The following is a 12,500-nucleotide window of genomic DNA, read 5'->3' as shown; positions in this document are numbered from 1 at the left end:
TGTTCCACTGGATGTCATAAGGTGAATGCACCATTTTGTAAGTCACTCTGGATAAGAGCGTCTGCTAAATTACTTAAATGTAAATGTAATGTAAATGTAGTGGGCCACTTTTGGTAAGCAGAACTGGCGCTGCGGGATGAACCGAACGCCGGGTTAAGGCGCCCGATGCCGACGCTCATCAGACCCCAGAAAAGGTGTTGGTCGATATAGACAGCAGGACAGTGGCCATGGAAGTCGGAATCCGCTAAGGAGTGTGTCACCTGCCGTATCAACTAGCCCTGAAAATGGATGGCGCTGGAGCGTCGGGCCCATACCCGGCCGTCGCTAGCAATGAGAGCCTCGAGGGCTATGCCGCAGTGAGCACGGAAACTGATCTAATGACAAGTGGAGAAGTCAGCAAGTGAAAATGAGACGGGATTATGTGATCGGTACGAAGCGGGGAAAGAAGACCCTGTTCTCAACTGACTTACCTGGTTAAATAAAGGTGAAATAAAAAAAATGTAAAAATGATCAAGGTTATAAATGATCCTGTTATTATATCAAAACCTCTCAGAGAAGCAAGAGAAAAGTAAACACGATTATATTATCGGTAAAATGCACCTAAAATACAGTAAACTGAATACAATTCTGTTATGTTAGGTATACTTTAGAACCTGGTTTTCCTGTATGGACTGGTTTATGAGTGTTGCCTAATCACACATGACATTTTGGAAATATGTGACCTTTTCAACCCCTCAAAACAGCACCTATGACCCCAATGTAAGGCACTTCCGGTTGTCACAGGAAGCTGTAATTAAACACATTTCCTCACTGGGACACCATTTTACATAATCCTGAGTTTCAAGCCTTTATGTTAACTGATTGATTTACAGGGAGGGTTGAATAGTGTTTTGCTATAACTGTAGGCAGAGAGTTTTCATTAAAAAAAAAATTGTGAGAGCCCTCTGTGGCCAAGAAACAGTGGGGTTATGACAAGCTAACCAGGGTAGGCCTAGCACCACAGAATACGCAGGAGAATCAATAAGGTCTCCTTGTGACCCTCCTGCGTTATCATACACAAAGGTGCGGTTACCTCCCTGATAGTCCACCATTAGGGTCAGGGTTTATCTAAGGCATGAATAGGGAAAGGCATATCCACAGAAACAATAGGGATCCCTAAATTATGAGCTAAACTTTTATTAATGAAATTCCCAGCCGCACCTGAATCTACTAGCGCCTTATATTGGGAATGCATGGAAAAATCAGGAAAAGGGACCGAGACAAACATTAGTGCAACAGAGGGCTCTGGATGAGAATGGTGCCTACTCACCTGGGGTGATGCCAGAGTGCCCTGCCTGCCTTCTCTATTCCCAGAGGAACCAACCCTGCACCGACCAGCAGTGTGCCCTCTGCAACCATGAATGGTGCTCAAGCGGGAACCCCCTCCGGTCTCCCTGCGCACAATCCCTCCCAATTGCATAGGTTCGGGAGAGAGGGTGCGGGAGGATGGAACAACCAGACCCCGATCTAGACGTCCACGAGTAGCCAGCATGTTGTCCAGCCTGATGGACATGTCCACCAGCTGGTCGAAGGTGAGGGTGGTGTCTCTACAGGCCAGCTCCCGACGGACGTCCTCGCGTAGACTACAACGGTAATGGTCGATCAGGGCCCTGTCGCTCCATCCAGCTCCGGCAGCCAAGGTCCTAAACTCCAAAGCAAACTCCTGTGCACTCCTCGTCTCCTGCCTCAGATGATAGAGGAGCTCACCCGCTGCGTTGCCTTCGGGTGGATGGTTGAATACTATCCGGAATTGGCGGGTGAACTCCTCAAAATGGCCGCATCCTCCTTTCTACACACAGCGCTGGCCCATTCCAGGGCTTTCCCGGTGAGGCATGAGACGAGGGCGTAACTCTTCTCACGGTCAGATGGGGGAGACCGTTGCCAGATACAAGTTCAGCTTAAGGAGGAAACCCTGGCAGCCGGCAGTATCTCGTGGGTAGGGATAAATGGATCTTCGGTTCCGGAGGGGAAAAAGCGTTCAAGGGAGATTCCGGTTGTGGTGGTGGTGGCGCTGGAGAAACTCCCTGTCTCTCCCAGCGATCCTTATTCTGGACAATGCGATCCATTACCGTACTCAAACAGTCAATCTCCTGCTGACTTCATATTGTTATGATCAGAGATTCTGTCAGCGTCGTGTGCATAGGTGGCAGGGAAGTCAGGCGCAGGAGAGTCAAAATGAAGTGTAAATGGAGTCTTTTAATAAATGTCAACAGAACATGCTCCATAACACTAAAACGTAGACATGAAAAAACATAGGTACGAGGACCCGTCGCAACAACACAACAAAATGACAACACTGACAATTAAACAATCTCTGACAAAGACATGAGAGGAAACAGAGGGTTAAATACACAACGGGTAATGAATGGGTTTGAAAACAGGTGTGTGGGAAGACAAGACAAAACCAATGGAAAATGAAAAATGGATCAATGATGGCTAGAAGACCGGTGACGTCGAACGCCGAGCACCGCCCGAACAAGGAGAGGCAACAACTTCGGCAGAAGTCGTGACAGGAGTTGTTAATGAGAACTTGTTCTCAACTGACTTAACTGGTTAAACAAAGGTTAAATAAAAATGTAAAAATTATCAAGGTTATATATGCACCTAAAATACAGTAAACTGAATACAATTTGGGTATGTTAGGTGTTACGCAAATGTACTTTATTTAGTCACATAACTACAACTGTAAGAATAAGGGCTTCTGCTATTGAATAAATACAATTATGTATAACACATGGAGCAACCATTAAATTGTCACAGTATTTTTGTGTTTATTTCCTGCAGAAACTTGTTTAGAGGCTGACTGTTGGCAGGCTGATTTCAACTAGTTCATTAATACAAATTCAGCTTGGGAGAAACTCTCCAGGCATGCAAATAGCTTGTAAAACTACAACTCAGTGGTGTGAAATTCTTTACCCTGATGATCCTCTGACATCAACAGAACAATGACCGAGGCACCCACCATGGATGGGCAATCTATGCAAGTAGCATGTACAGGTGAATTCTGAAGACTAAATGCAAATGTCCTGTCTTTGGTCAGTGTAGCACTTGCAAATCGGTAGGTACAAAAAAACAGGTTTTAAAGTTGTGTTAAATAGCCATTCTATCATTTGAAAATAGTTAAAAGGCTTAGGAACCAGCATTTACAGAATGAAAGGACCAGGGCTGAGCAGGGACTTCATTGGCATTTGTACTTTGGTTCTTGGGCGTTTAAGGTTAGAAAGTTCATCAAATTCACATACTTTAGTGTAGACATTCATTTATTTATGATTTCATGACTGTTTGATAGTTGATAGTAAACTTCTGACCCACTGGGTAAGTGATTAAACAAATCAAGCTGAAATAAATAATTCTTTCTTCTATTATTCTGACATGTCACATTCTTCAAATAAAGTTCTGATCCGATCTGCGCTAGATTGCCCATCCAAAGTCATTCCCTATGTCATTGTTCTGTTAAAGGTCAGAGGCTCGTCAGGGTGATTCAGGTTTCATTCTAGGACTAGAATTTACACACACTCTCTCTAAATGGATAACTTTATGAAATAGTATGTCTGTCTGTCTGTCTGTCTGTCTGAATTAAATTCAAGGGCTTTATTGGCATGGGAAACATGTGTTAACATTGCCAAAGCAAGTGAGGTAGATCATATATAAAGTGAATATATAAAGTGAAATAAACAATAAAAATTAACAGTAAACATTACACATACAGAAGTTTCAAAACAATAAAGACATTACAAATGTCATATTATATATATATATACAGTGTTTTAACAATGTACAAATGGTAAAGGACACAAGATAAAATAAATAAGCTTAAATATGGGTTGTATTTACAATGGTGTGTGTTCTTCACTGGTTGCCCTTTTCTCGTGGCAACAGGTCACAAATCTTGCTGCTGTGATGGCACACGATGGAATTTCACCCAGTAGATATGGGAGTTTTTCAAAATTGGATTTGTTTTTGAATTCTTTGTGGATCTGTATAATCTGAGGGAAATATGTCTCTCTAATATGGTCATACATTGGGCAGGAGGTTAGGAAGTGCAGCTCGGTTTCCACCTCATTTTGTGGGCAGTGAGCACATAGCCTGTCTTCTCTTGAGAGCCATGTCTGCCTACGGTGGCCTTTCTCAATAGCAAGGCTATGCTCACTGAGTCTGTACATAGTCAAAGCTTTCCTTAATTTTGGGTCAGTCACAGTGGTCAGGTATTCTGCCACTGTGTACTCTCTGTTGTAGGGCCAAATAGCATTCTAGTTTGCTCTGTTTTTTTGTTAATTCTTTCCAATATTTCAAGTAATTGTCTTTTTGTTTTCTCATGATTTGGTTGGGTCTAATTGTGCTGCTGTCCTGGGGCTCTGTAGGGTGTGTTTGTGTTTGTGAACAGAGCCCCAGGACCAGCTTGCTTAGGGGACTCTTCTCCAGGTTCATCTAACTGTAGGGCATGGCTTTGTTGTGGAAGGTTTGGGAATCGCTTCCTTTTAGGTAGTTATAGAATTTAGCGGCTCTTTTCTGGATTTTTATAATTAGTGGATATCGGCCTAATTCTGCTCTGCATGCATTATTTGGTGTCTCTCCAGCACTCTCTCTCTCCTAGATTGCCCATCCCAAGTGGTTTCCAAGGTTATTGTTCTGTTAAAGGTCTCTCAGATTAATTTCACACCTCTGAGTGGGGGTTTCAGTCTACCCTGAATTTAAATGTAAATGTGGAAAAGGGGTGGGCCTATTTGATTGTAAATTTGAAGACATCTTGATTCTGACCTCATTCACTACAGAACCCCACAGTGTAAGAACACACTAAGTAGGAGCTGAAGATGGATTATTGCCTTTTTCCATGTTCTGAAACCATTTAATTTAGATTGTACTTCCTTTTCTTTGGAGCAAGATGGCATCTGCTACTGGTACTGGTTCAAGGTAAGTTATCTCTAAATCCAGGGAAGAGCACACCTCTCATTTATATTCTCATTTGGCCCTTTCTCTTAAATCAGACCATAAATTAATCGCTTTCTATCATGTTTGACAGAGGGTTAGAGTGTGAGAGTGTGCAGAATGTTTTTGAAATCACTTGGCAACTCTTTATTTCTGAGTTTTGTGTCGCGCCGTGAGGGTTGAAAAATTATGTTCTGTGATTCGCCGTAAATTACTTTTTAAATCTGACAACAAGTTTAGCTTTAATTTCGTATATTGAATGTGTGAATTTCATGAAAGTTTCATTTATTTGCTCTTTATTTTCACTGGATGTTTGGCCAGGTGGGACGCTACCATCGCACATATCCCAGAGAGGGTTTAAGTAATAACTTCATTACATTTACTAATTGTGCATTCACTGTCTTACAGAAAACAAAGAAGGATCCCTATTGTGTGCAGATTTTGCATAAAGAACCAGGAAAACATATCTATACATCTCACCAGAGTGTGCATGAAGACAGAATCAAAAGAAAAAATTGACCAGGAAGTGAGCAAATCCCGCGATTTGATGATTGAGTATCTTAGGCACTGCAGGATCATTGACTACAAAAAACTCAGCTCTGTTGTGACACAACAGGATAAACTCCAACCTCTGATTAAGGGTCTTGAAAAAATGGATGGTTTTGTGACGAACAAGCCAGAAGACGAACAAATAACTGGGTAAGCACTGATAAAATAATATATGTGCAAGTTACATGCTATTGGAAATCATTTGAAATGTTGTCCAATTATGTTTGATTGTTAAAATTGTATAAATGTGTTTGTTAATCTGTGTGATATTTCAGCCAAGTGGAAGTGGCTCAAGTGTTACCCCCAGCTACAGATGAAAATATAGATGAAGAATCAGAGAACATGGTACATGACCAGTCGGCGTTGTACCAACCGTAAGTAAACAAATAGAAATCAGCTCATTAATAACAAGTACTACGTATAAGTATATAAGCAAACATGGATGTATTTTATTTATTCTAATCTCGATATCCCTCAGGATCTCCTTAGTATCTAGTTTGGCTCAGAACTGCAAGCAGCAGTTACAAATGTTTTCCCACAACGACCGATGTAACAAGTAGCTTGTTCGTGGTTTCCTCTTGGAACTGTGTGTCTCCTCCTGATTCCAGATCCCAGTTGAATCAGTGTTGCAAGCTCGCAAGCGAGCTGGACCCAGTTGATACAATTTCGCTAGCGATAGCCCAAGACAGACAAATAGGCAGAAAGGTGTAGTATGAGTTGAATGCGATTGAAAGAACCTGAAACAAGCCTACTTGAAAAATGTATACTGAACAAAAACATAACAGATCCCAGAAAAGATCAAAAGCTTATTTCTCTCAAATGTTGTGCACAAATTTGTTTACATCCCTGTTTGAGAGCATTTCTCCTTTGACAAGATAATCCATTTATTAAACAGAATGATCATTACACAGGTGCACCTTGTGCTGGGGACAAGAAAAGGCCATTCTAAAATGTGCAGCACAACACAGTGCCACAGATATTTCACGTTTTGAGGGAGCATGTAATTGGCATGCTGACTGCAGGAATGTCCACCAGAGCTGTTGCCAGAGAAAATGTATGTTCATTTCTCTACCATAAGCCACCACCAAATCGTTTTTAGAGAATTTGGCAGTACGTCCAACTGGCCTCACAACCGCAGGCCACATGTAACCATGCCAGCCTAGACCTCCATCTGGCTTCTTCACCTTCAGGATCATCTGAGATCAGCCACTTGGACAGCTGTTGAAAGTCTGTGTTTGCACAACTGAAGAAATTCTGCACAAACTGTCAGAAACCGTCTCATCTGCTTGCTCATCGTCCTCACCAGGATCTTGACCTGACTGTAGTTTGGAGTTATAACTCACCTTTGAGGGCCAATGGCACGCTGGAGAAGTATGCTCTTCACAGATGAATCCCATTTTCAACTGTACCGGGCAGATGGCAGACCCAGATGCAGACACAGGAGGCAGATGGTTGGAGTCATGTGGGCGAGCAGTTTGCTGATGTTACTGATTAGTTAGCCTACTTGATGAATAAAGTAGGCAAATCAGTAACCTAATCCTGTGGAATAATGTAATCGGATTACTTTTTGATTACTTTCACTTCTAACTCGCAGACATATTGTAAAAAGTTTTTAAAACGTGTTCTTATATAGCATTATTTAATTTAGTAACATTACTATTTGTCATGGCCTGATCTGTTTCACCTGTCCCTGTGATTGTCTCCACCCCCTCCAGGTGTCGCTGATTTTCCCCAGTGTATTTATCCCTGTGTTTCCTGTCTCTCTGTGCCAGGTCATCTTGTATGTTTAGTCAAGTCACCAGCGGTTTTCCCGTACTCCTTTTTGGTATTCTCCTTTTTCTAATCCTCCCGGTTTTGACCCTTGCCTGTTTCTGGACTTTGTACCCGTCTTCCTTGACCATTCTGCCTGCCTTAACCACGAGCCTGTCTGCCACTCTGTACCTCCTGGACTCTGATCTGGATTTGACCTTTTGCCTGTCCACGACCATTCTCTTGCCTAGATCTTTGGATTATTATACATTGTAAGACTCCAACCATCTGCCTCCTGTGTCTGCATCTGGGTCTCGCCTTGTGTCATGATAACTATTTCCAAATTGAGAATTGTGTGAGAGCATAATGGTCCTAAACATAATATAGATTATGTAAATTATAGCCTATGTCTGAAAGCATAGTCAAAGGGCTCCATACTAACGTTTAATTTGGGGCACGAGCCAATGATTTGGTTGCACCAACATTTTGTTGCGGTCAGACAATGTAAAATATGAGTGTCCTAATCATCTTATAAAGTAATTCAAAGTGCTCCATTAAGTGTAGTGGATGTTATGATTCTAGAAATAAATTGTCCAAGCAGGAATACATGATTCCAGATATTTGGATGTGGAAACTAAACCAGTTATTTTCATAAATTTTGGGTTAGACAGTCAGGCAATTGTTCCTTTTATTTACTGTCAAAATAGGGTTCCTGAACTTTTGTATTTGTCTACATCTTTTTGGGCACTAATATCAAATGGGCTAAATTAATTTGGTGCTCATTCAACACCTGAGGAAGTCGTTAGCTAGATCGCTAACTCAAAATAATTGAGTTAATTTCACATCCTCAGGAGGAAAGGATACTTTGGAGTTCACTACTTGAACCCAGAGAAACTACCTCTGACCTCGATATGGAGGGCTGGCTATTTATTACTGGCTATTTATTACTGGCTATTTATTACTGGCTATTTACAGTAATACTGCATGTTGCTGGTTTTCTGAATTTTATTGAACTTTTTTATGGTATGTAGTGACAGTGCAGTGTTTTCAAAAAAGAAGACACACTGAAATCCATTATCTAAAATCTGTTTATTTGTCTATATTTTTCAAAGACTGTTTTGAATGTGAATCCAATCAGTTATTTGAAGTGGCTGTACAGACATTCATCTCATCAGTGATAGATCAATAGATGTCTGCCTGTGTGTGTTTGCATGTGCTTAGAGAATGTGTATATCTGTATGTTCATGTGTTTTCAGGTGTATCAAGGCATATTTTTCTCATGCCTCAGGTGAATCTGCGGCTGAGGTCATTGATCCGGCGGAGGCCGTCACGGTTCTCGATGGTCCTGTGGACAGTGATGAGGAAGGGGAAGGCAGAGGGCAGCTCCACTCTGCGGCTCAATTTCTGGTGGCCCCAGTGGAGGCAACGCAGCCTCTCAGCCAGGTCGCGGCGCCCGGCACGCTCCAAACCGTTCTGCAGCAACTTGGTCTTGTTGGACTTGTCCCAAGATCTCTCATACCTGGAATGGGAGGGAGATACAGGAATAGATTGATAGAGGAATAGAGCAAGGGGAAGAGGGTTTAACATTGTCTCTGCATTGGAAATTAATATTTTCTATAATCAATTAATGTTATGACTATGTACATTTCAAGTGTTGTTCTTGTGATGTTAGTATCTATGCTGTTGATCATAAATACATCTGTTTTACAGAATAAATCCAATCATGCGTTAATAGCACAAGAATGATCAGTAATCATCTCTCTCTCTTATACACACACACTGCAGCCCTCTATTGAGACATAGGCTGAGTTAAACAGGATACATTATGATATAAACCTATTATAATATTACCTGTGTGTAGAACAAAGACAATGCCCCTCTGACATAGAATAAAGATTAATGTCAGATCTTCCACATTACATTAGGGAATCATTCCATGACAGAGGCCCTGTTCGAACCCTCCAAAAATGCATCCCCTTGACCGTTCCTTTCCTAGTCACGGATCTGTACGTGATATGGATAGGTCAAAGCAACCAATCCAGTCATATTATATCAAGGACAGGAGGAAAGAAGGATGCATTGGAAAGCTATTCAAATGGGGCCATTCACTCACCAGCACTCTAGCATGCTTCTGGCCTGGACCGTCTTCTCTGTGGATGTGGTATGGAACTGATGAACCTCAGTCCTGGAGAAGCCCAGCTCATAGGCCAGAACAGTCCACTCAAACCCCAGCTCCCTGGACATCTCCTGGACAGACTTCAGGTTGATCACAGCATCCTAGAAAACACAATAGGCTCAAAATGTGGCGGAGGTGGACTGAAATTGAGGGACCGAAATCTAAAATTGTTCAAACGGCTGTTTTTAGTTGCAAAAAGTTTTGCTACGGTGTGCCAGAAGACAAAAACTAAGTGAAGGCTACATTTGTGATGATTTATCTGTCGCAAGGGAGCCCTGCATGCACACAATTTACAAAATAATACTAATACACAAAATTCAAAACGATCAATTCCTCAGCAGAGGTCCCCATTCATCATTTTAACCTGCCAGAAAGGCACCAATACATCCAGTTGTCGGAAACTCTGTAGATTGTTCCATACATGGGGTGCAAAGAAACTAAAAGCTGATTTACCTAACTCTGAGGAGACTGAAGGGATTTCTAGAGTTGGCCATCCCCGCGACCGGGTATGGTAACTTGTACATCTAAAGGTTAATAATTGATGTTAGGTCAGCGGCAGTTTTTGTAAAAGAGCTTTATAAATACACTAAAACTAAAATATAAACGCAACTTGTAAAGTGTTGGTCCCATGCTTCATGAGCTGAAAAATGCACGAAAGCTTATTTATCTCAAATTTTGAACACATCCCAGTTAGTGAGCATTTCTCCTTTGCCAAGATAATCCACCCACCTGACAGCTGTGGCATACCAAGAAGCTAATTAAACAGCATGAACTTTACACATTGTGTTGGGGGCAATAAATGACCACTTTAAAATATGCAGTTTTGTCACACAACACAATGTCAAAGATGTCTCAAGTTTTGAGGGAGCATGCAATTAGCAGGCTGACTACAGGAATGTCCACCAAAGCTCCTGCCAGAGAATTTAATGTTAATTTCTGTACCATAAGCCGTCTCCAATGTATTTTAAAGAATTTGGCAGTACGTCCAAATGGCCTCACAACCGCAGACAATGCAAATTGCGTCATGTGGGCGAGCAATTTGCTGATGTCAACATTGTGAAAAGAGTGCCCCATGGTGGCGATAGCATAAGCTATGAACAATAAACACAATTGCATTTTATTGATGGCAATTTGAAAGCACAGAGATACAGTGATTAGATCCTAAGGCCCATTGTCATGCCATTCATCCGTCGCCATCAGTCATGTTTCAGCATGATAATACACAGCCCCATGATGTAAGGATCTGTACACAATTCCTGGAAGCTAAAAATGTCCCAGTTCTTCCATGGCCTGCATTACTCTCCAGACATTTCACCCATTGAGCATGTGTGGGATGCTCTGGATCAACTAGTTCTAATTCCCATCAATATCCAGCATCTTCACATAGCCATTGAAGAGGAGTGGGACAACATTCCACAGGCCACAATCAACAGCCTGATCAACTCTATGCGAAGGGGATGTGTTGCAGTCACACCAGATACTGACTGTTTTTTGATCCATGCCCCTACCTATTTTTTTAAAGGTATCTGTGACCAACAGATGCAAATATATATTCCCAGTCATGTGAAATCCCATAGATTAGGGCATGTATTTCTGATTTCCTTATATGAACTGTAACTGAGTAAAATCTTTGAAAATGTTGCATGTTGCGTTTATATTTGTGTTTAAAAAAAGAGAGCAATGAATTGATCTACAGTAAGTTACTTCAAAGAGGTTCGGCCTACTTTCTGGTAAAGAATGCAATGATGAACCTGAACCTGTCGCCCCTGGTAGTAAAACAAAGTGTGCTGGTAAACCGCATCAAAAAACTTTAATGAAGATGACCTGGAGAGAAAAAAATGCATTTCCAACCAAGTAGAATATTACTTAATAAATATTGTTATTACATGTTGTGCATTAAGAGACTATAAAGGACTTGTAATAGCTCATGGCTTTTTACAAAACATTATACATGCACCATTTCTAAACCACATTATACAGGTACAGTGAACTTCATGCTATTTTGCTTTTCTCAACAAACTTTCCAACTTGCTCATTGACTTACCTCTTGTGCTTTACTTGGCATTGTGAAGTCTCGGCTCCACACAAGGCACAGCAGCCACACTTTCGTTGATTTGCCAATAGAAATAAAAAAGAATGCTCTTAAATTATCGTGCTATTTTCCCAAAAGAAAGATACAACAATAATATCTACTCAGTCTTCACCAGCTCATCTGTTTTGCTGTTTTTTCGTACTTTCAACCAAAGTCAACAATAGCTACTAGCCTATTAATGAGACATTTCTGGAAAATAACAATCTAAAATAAAACTGAAAAGGCTCTCTCACCTCATAGCTGTTCAATGGGAATGTTGCCTTAGAGATTCATCAACAACATACAATCCTGTTAAAAATTAAGCTTTTTAGCCTCAGTGACTCTGTTCCACCTTATTAATTTCAGAGAATTGGGCCTCCTACCATGTAAACTACTGTAAGCAGAGGTTCACTCAGATTAGATCAGTACCAACAGCCAAGATATAGAGCAAAACTATCACAATATGAACTATAGTTGGGAAATATTGAATTTAAAATGAAACATACGTGTTTCATGTCAGCCCACTGTTGTTTCAAATATATTACCTGTCACGCCTTGGTCATTGTATCTTGTGTTTTTGTTATATGTTTGGGTAGGCCAGGGTGTGACATGGGTTTATATGTTGTATTTCGTATTAGGGTTTGTATTAATTGGGAGTGTGTATTATTAGGGGTGTGTCTAGTTAGGCTTGGCTGCCTGAGGCGATTCCTAATTGGAGTCAGCTGATTCTACTTGTCTCGGATTGGGAACCGTATTTAGGTAGCCTGAGTGCGCGTTGTATTTTGTGGGTGATTGTACCTGTCTTTGTGTTAGTCACCAGATAGGCTGTATTTGTGTCATTGGTTTGTTGTTTTCTTCTTCGTTATTTCATGTACCGTATTAGCTTCATTAAAAGTCATGAGTAACCTACACGCTGCATTTCGGTCTGACTTTCTACAAACAACAGACGAAGATCATTACAGAATCACCCACCATGATTCACAGACCGAG

At 41.2% G+C, this 12,500-nt stretch overlaps 1 protein-coding gene and 1 long non-coding RNA gene across 3 annotated transcripts in view; one reads left to right on the top strand and one right to left on the bottom strand.

The window, feature by feature from the left end:
- LOC124018242 overlaps positions 1–257 on the top strand; it is an 810-nt gene extending 553 nt beyond the window's left edge. The window contains exon 2 of the long non-coding RNA XR_006835596.1: positions 101–257. This is a non-coding gene — a long non-coding RNA (uncharacterized LOC124018242). The remainder of the gene's footprint in view (positions 1–100) is intronic.
- An 8,076-nt stretch (positions 258–8,333) lies between these two features.
- wu:fc50b12 (uncharacterized protein LOC103911624 homolog) lies at positions 8,334–11,803 on the bottom strand. Of its 2 annotated transcripts, XM_046333510.1 has the most exons (4): positions 11,765–11,803; positions 11,484–11,542; positions 9,377–9,540; positions 8,334–8,782 (listed from the first exon to the last, which is right to left on the bottom strand). In XM_046333510.1, the coding sequence occupies exons 2-4, from the start codon at positions 11,502–11,504 to the stop codon at positions 8,548–8,550; spliced, it is 420 nt and encodes a 139-aa protein (XP_046189466.1). In that variant the 5' UTR covers positions 11,505–11,542; positions 11,765–11,803; the 3' UTR covers positions 8,334–8,547. The 2 variants fall into 2 exon arrangements, with proteins under 2 accessions (XP_046189466.1, XP_046189465.1); XM_046333509.1 differs by having other exon boundaries at positions 11,484–11,803.
- Positions 11,804–12,500: the final 697 nt, after the last annotated feature.

This window comes from Oncorhynchus gorbuscha, unplaced genomic scaffold (assembly GCF_021184085.1).
Source record: "Oncorhynchus gorbuscha isolate QuinsamMale2020 ecotype Even-year unplaced genomic scaffold, OgorEven_v1.0 Un_scaffold_45:::fragment_2:::debris, whole genome shotgun sequence".
NCBI classification, from domain to species: domain Eukaryota; kingdom Metazoa; phylum Chordata; class Actinopteri; order Salmoniformes; family Salmonidae; genus Oncorhynchus; species Oncorhynchus gorbuscha.
The sequence above is the reverse complement of the archived record's forward strand: the minus strand, read 5'-3'. Positions and strand labels throughout refer to the sequence as shown.